At 47.1% G+C, this 6,000-nt stretch overlaps 1 protein-coding gene across 6 annotated transcripts in view; it reads left to right on the top strand.

Moving 5' to 3' along the window:
• The first annotated feature begins 329 nt into the window (after positions 1-329).
• Positions 330-6,000, top strand: part of ADGRB3 (adhesion G protein-coupled receptor B3) — a 448,258-nt gene continuing 442,587 nt past the window's right edge. For 5 of the 6 annotated variants that reach the window (XM_066179725.1, XM_066179722.1, XM_066179723.1 and 2 more), the window contains exons 1-2: positions 330-1,068; positions 3,815-4,583. In XM_066179725.1, coding sequence (XP_066035822.1) covers positions 3,830-4,583 — 754 coding nt within the window. In that variant the 5' untranslated portion in view covers positions 330-1,068; positions 3,815-3,829. Of the gene's footprint in view, positions 1,069-1,194; positions 1,320-3,814; positions 4,584-6,000 lie in introns of those variants that run through there. The other variant, XM_066179721.1, reaches the window with a different exon arrangement.

The following is a 6,000-nucleotide window of genomic DNA, read 5'->3' as shown; positions in this document are numbered from 1 at the left end:
GCGCAGCCGACCCCAGCGCTGGGAACGGCGGCCAGGAAAAGGCGCCGGGCGCAGAGAGCGGCGTTCCCGGGACGCGCCGGGCGGCGGTGACGCGCGCAGACACGCGGGCCCGCCTGCCGGGGGGCGCCGCGGACACGCGCGGACACGCGTGGAGCGGGGCGCAGGCGCGCGCGCGCAGGCGCTCCCCCCTCCCACCAGCGGGAGGCCGGGAGCGCGCGGGGGTGGGTGCGCGCGGGGCGCGCACATGCGCGCACTCACGGCCCGGCTCCCACGGAGGCGGGCGGGCTCCGCACGCGCGCACACAGGCGGGCGCGCGCGCACGCCCAGGCAGAGCCACACGCAGCGGCAGAGACGCGCTCCCGCTGCCGCCGTGCTCCCTGCGCGCCCGGCGTTCGCACCGCTCCCCGACATCGGCAGCCGAGGACCCCCCGCCGCTGTCCGGCCATTAGTGCCTGAGGGGGGAGGAGGAGGGAGAAGGAGGAATAGTCTATTAGTAATAACAACAACAACAACAACAACAAAACCCACCAACAAATCCGCACTAGCGCCTTAGTCCTTCTCTCAGACCGTCGACTGCCTGGCATCGCCGTGCATCGGGCTGCTGTGCTGAGACTTTGTTTCAAGTAAAAAAAAAAAAAAAACAACAACCAAAAAGCCAACAAAAAAACCAAACAAAAAAAACCTTCGCTTGCTCAGCCACTTCCATTTTTTTCCCCTGCAGTCTCGCTGGTTTGAGGTGGTTGTTTTTTGGGTTGGTTTTTTCTTTTTCTTTTTTTTTTTTTTTTTTTTTTTTTTCTGTTTTCTTTCTCTTCATGTGGTTGGATTTGGTGGATCCGGAGCCAAAGCTGATTTTTTTCCTCGGTGGGGTGTGCGTGTGGCGTGCGGGGATTTTCTCGCTGCGTTTTTTATCTTCTGCTGCTTCTCTAAATCTTGGTTTTGAACCTGAGCCGGGAAAAATGGGAAACTGTGCTTCCGTCAGAAGGGGAATCTCTCCATCACTGTTGTTGGGACGTGTGCCTGTGGTGCTAGTGTTTTAGAGAAATAGCCTGACAGCTTTCGGAGTGGAAGGTAAGGGTGCCCGGGGCATTTCCATTTCCCATTTCCAGGGATTACGACTGGAGAGCTTTTAGCTTGGGATTCCGGGGAGGAGGCGGCGGAGGAGGGGGACAGGCTGTTGCTGAAGGATAGAGAGAGAGACAGCACATACGAAATGATCTCCGCATTTACTTCAGCGCTGCAGTTTAAAAGTTAGACAAGTCCGTCTTGCGACAGGTCTGCTTCCCTGAGAGTAATTTCCAGCGAGACCGAGAAAACCTGAGGTTTGTGCACGATTGGGGTAATTTGTATGGGGGGTGGGGGGAATTGTTAGGTTAATAGGAAGTTAAAATAAGAGAAGTCAGTCGGTCTTCTGTTGGGGGAAAAAAAAAATAAATGGAGTGATGGCGCCGTCTATGTTCGGCTAAACTACAGTGTCACCTAGAAAATCAGTTCGGGGAATATCCAAACTAAATGCCCGTTTCTTTTCAGCAGAGGAGGATTCTCCCCCTTCCCAAATAGGCAACCTTAAGCCTCTGTGGCCATTCTTTAACTCCCTCCTCCATGGAAAAGAAGTATCTTTTTAATCTGTGTGTCTTAATCCTTCCAGCGAGCAAGTTCACTCTGCATCTAGCAATGCTGCAAACTAACTGGATGCTGCCGGCACACTCAGTTCGTGTGTGTGTGCATGTGTGCGTGTGTAATGCACACAGGGAGAGAGGGATAAAGACAGTGTTCTGTTTCAGTAGCCGTGCATGAACAAATGCACAGCTAAAATGAGGGCTATTTGATTACATTTCTTCATAGAAAACAGCCTAGCACTGCAGAGGTCTTTATTTTTCTAGTGCAGATATTACATAGGATGGAAAAAGTCAGAGGCATTTTTCCTTTTCAAACAGAAAAGCAAATAAGCTCCCTTTCTACTTTCCAGATTATAAAATTAATCCTTTTTCATGGGTGGAATTCTTAATTTAGATACTTATTGTCACATTGGCTTTCAACGCCTACACCATCCTGAATAACACTGCGCAGAACTGCATTGCCTGCAAAGTGCTTCAGCAAAGGGGAAATTGTTTCCAGAATTCCCAATAAGTTTCTCTTTTTTAAAACCTTAAATGCTGCACCAGCCCTGCATGGAGAAGGAGAATCATGTTATTCATTGAGACGGATGCTCAGAAAGGAGAAAATCTCACCATGTGGATAGACCCAGCAGCAGCTCTGCTTTTTTTTTTTTTTTTTTTTTTTTTTTTTTTTTTTTTTTAAACCTCTGCTATAAAGAGGGTTAGAGTTGGTACTGCTTTTTGCCCATTTCAGGATTCAGAGTTTGCATTATAATCTAGGAGATACGAAAATCTCTTCAAGGGAGCTTAATCTGGTGACTTGCTGTGTGTTACGCAATGGGAAACAGAAGATGCCTTGCTGTTTGGTGAGGAGATGAAAAGCTAGGCAAAGACACACATCAAAACTCAGTAACGGTGCTGATTGTATGTGTGCCTCTGCTTACAGAGCAACAGTGGAAGAGACTGCAATCTAGAGAGTTTTGAAATTAGGTTGGTATCACTTTTTTCTGCTTGCGTTTAAGAGCAGAAGGTGAAAAACTACTCATTTGTAAGAGATAAGCAACTTTTCAAAGGTTAATGCTGAAAACCTTCAACCTGAAATTTTCTGGATATCATTACAGAGGTAAATACAACTCAGGTTTGCTGTATGAACCTAGGCCACTGTCAAAAGAACAAAGCATGTGGAGACTATGAGGGTTGGCAGGTGCAGTAAAACATCTTTAATTGGAGATCTAGAAGAGGAAATGTAATATTTTCTTTGATTGTTCAAGTGCACGGCTTCAAAACACAGGAGCTAATGAGACAGTACAAGTAATTCGTAATAAGGGGGCAAGTGCAGTCCAATAGGTGCAGAGATCCTGCTGTAGCACAGCCAGTTATACGGAGCTACTGATTGTAATACTAATACTGTGATCCATTTTATATATCCTTAGAGGCTGAAGCACATTGAAATTATTATCTAAAAAGCTGGCATTTAGTGGTCGTGTCAGACCAGCAGTAGTTATATCCATCTGTCTTTGTTTCTTTCTTCAGTAGTGTCAAATTTTTATTAATACATTAATCTCAGTATTTTCTGCCTTTTTAGAGACCTCTGTATATGAGGCAGCCAGGGTGAAGATATGTAGGCATATGGGAGATAATGTTCCTTTTGTAACAAATACTAATTGGTGCATTTTTTAATTATAGCTATAATAATTAAGTTACTTCTCAGACTTAAGAGAAAAATCATATATAAAAATTCTACCAGCATTCTTTTTCCATTCTGGTGAAATTCTGCATGTGCATATCGTATATGCACATACATAACTATAGCAGATTAATTATTTACTTTTTGAATAAATAAATAAATAAATAAATAAATAAATTTCTCTTCTCTTGGTCTGTCAGGTAAGGCGTCTAGGTTTTTACTTAAGTTGAGCAGTTCTAGTCCACGCCATGATGACTAAATCCTAGAGAGGAGAGGACATTCCTATTAATAATCTAATAGATGTTGAGTTTTGTCTGTGGAAGACGTGTCTGTGGCGATGGCCACGTGATGGCGCTGTGCACACAGCGGCAACCCCGGCCCTTGCGTTATAAAATAAAAATTACCTGCCCTTCTTTCTGAAAGGGGCTCTAACTGCAAGCTTGAAAACAGCTGGCTCGAATATTGGAAGGAGTTTGGTTTTCTATGCGTGAAGAATTCTACTTGCATTTTTATTTCATTTCATCTCCTGCAGGCCAAATGACATAGGATGAAGGCTGTTCGTAATTTGCTGATTTATATATTTTCCACCTATCTACTGGTTATGTTTGGATTTAATGCTGCCCAAGACTTCTGGTGTTCCACGTTGGTGAAAGGGGTCATTTATGGATCGTATTCTGTAAGTGAAATGTTTCCTAAAAACTTCACAAACTGCACTTGGACGCTGGAAAATCCAGATCCAACCAAATATAGTATTTACCTGAAATTTTCCAAAAAGGACTTCAGCTGCTCCAACTTTTCACTCTTGGCTTATCAGTTTGATCATTTTTCTCATGAAAAAATAAAGGATCTTTTAAAAAATAACCATTCTATAATGCAGCTCTGCAACTCCAAGAATGCTTTTGTATTTCTGCAGTATGATAAGAATTTTATTCAGATACGTCGTGTCTATCCTACCAACTTCCCAGGATTACACAAAAAAGAAGAAGACCAAAAATCCTTCTTTGAATTTTTGGTGTTGAACAAGGTGAGCCCAAGCCAGTTTGGGTGCCATGTGTTATGCACTTGGTTGGAGAGCTGCTTGAAATCTGAAAATGGGAGAACTGAGTCCTGTGGGATCATGTATACAAAATGCACCTGCCCTCAGCATTTGGGAGAATGGGGAATAGACGACCAGTCCCTGGTGTTGCTCAATAACGTGGTGCTGCCCCTCAATGAGCAGACGGAAGGCTGCCTGACCCAGGAGCTGCAAACCACCCAGGTCTGCAATCTCACCAGAGAAGCCAAGCGGCCACCAAAAGAAGGTAGGTGCTTCTTGGAGGGGGGGCTGAATGTCATGCCAATGTCTAAGTCCTGCTGCCAGCTCTCTTTAATACTCACATTCGTTTCAGTTGCTCTCCACTCTGACTCTCCTCTAGATGAGGCGAAAGGGCTGGAGAAGATGCATACTCCCTTAAAGGCAGGGAAGGCTGCATTTTCATTTTTAAACTGGCCTAACGTACAGCATATAGTTCTGCTGAGCACCGTTGAAACTCCTCAAAGGTAGGATCCATCTGTATAAAGGCCTCACTTATGGTAATACCCACAGGTGGTGAGCCAGGAATCACTCTTCCCCTCACCACCTCTTTACAGCAACCACCTAACTGCAAAACCTTGGCGTTCTTAATGTGATTCCTCGACTTTGCAAGGAAAACATTTCCAAAGGCATTCAGGCAACCTGACCAAAAGACCAAGAGATTTACCATGTCCAGGACATCTGGTCTCTGGACCAGACCTCAGCAACCTACAAACCAACCAAGAGCAAATGCAATTCCTTAGTGTGAAGCCTCTGCCTGAGATGCCTGGAGAGGCGAGGCACTGCGCAGGCAGGACATGCTGGTTTAACCTCCTGGGAGTTCTGTGAAGGAGCCACTGGCTGCTCCTGCACCCATTCTCCAGGCAGTCTCAGCTCCTGGAGATGGAGGCTCAGAATCTCCTTGCAATATTAGCGAAGAGGGGGTTGTGATGTGTCATTCCCAGCAGCTGCTCCAGTCCCAGCAGCTGCTTCATGTCCCTGCTGGAAAAGGGGGAGGGGGGTGCTGTGGAGGGGTGGGAAGGCAGGGGTGCAGCAGTTAGCATGGCAGCCCTCCACCTAGTCCCTCTGCTAAATACCTCCCGTTTTAACCTGACATTTTGGGGAGGTTGGGGCGGGAGGGCCATTTTTAGAAGGACTTTGAGAGGTTGTGAGACAGGGAAAGCGTGGGTTGAACATAGATGGAGGCTCTGGATGCAGGCTCTTGGCGAGGGGGTCCTTCAGAGCTGCCATGCGGGAATGCGGGGAGGGGGAGGATAAATCATCGAGCCTGGGGTATTGCATTTTAATGCAGGAAATGTTCCCTTCTCTCCTTGTTTTTTGCATAGCCACAAAGCTCTCAGTCTGTGGCGAGGCAGTGCCAAGCTCCCAGCCCCCCTAATAGAAGTTGCTTTGTGGAGGAATGTAACATTGACACGTTGTTAGGAGAGGATTTTCTTTAAGGGCAGCCAAGCCCCAGTGCTATGGGAGAAGAAAAGCTGAACTTGCTCCAGCTGCCGCGGTGCCAGCGGCCAAGGGCAGGGCCGGGGGAGGGGAAGGCTGGCGAGTGGGACACTTGGAGCGTCCTGCGACTCCGCGCTCTCCCGCCACCCAGCAGCGCGGGATCAGAACGCTTCTAAGGGACGGGGGAGGCACGGCTGCCCCAAAAA

The sequence above is a fragment of the Chamaea fasciata genome, unplaced genomic scaffold (assembly GCF_029207755.1).
Source record: "Chamaea fasciata isolate MVZ Bird 193981 ecotype frontalis unplaced genomic scaffold, bChaFas1.0.hap1 SCAF_3, whole genome shotgun sequence".
Lineage (NCBI taxonomy): Eukaryota > Metazoa > Chordata > Aves > Passeriformes > Sylviidae > Chamaea > Chamaea fasciata.
This window is presented reverse-complemented; position numbering and strand designations above follow the sequence as displayed.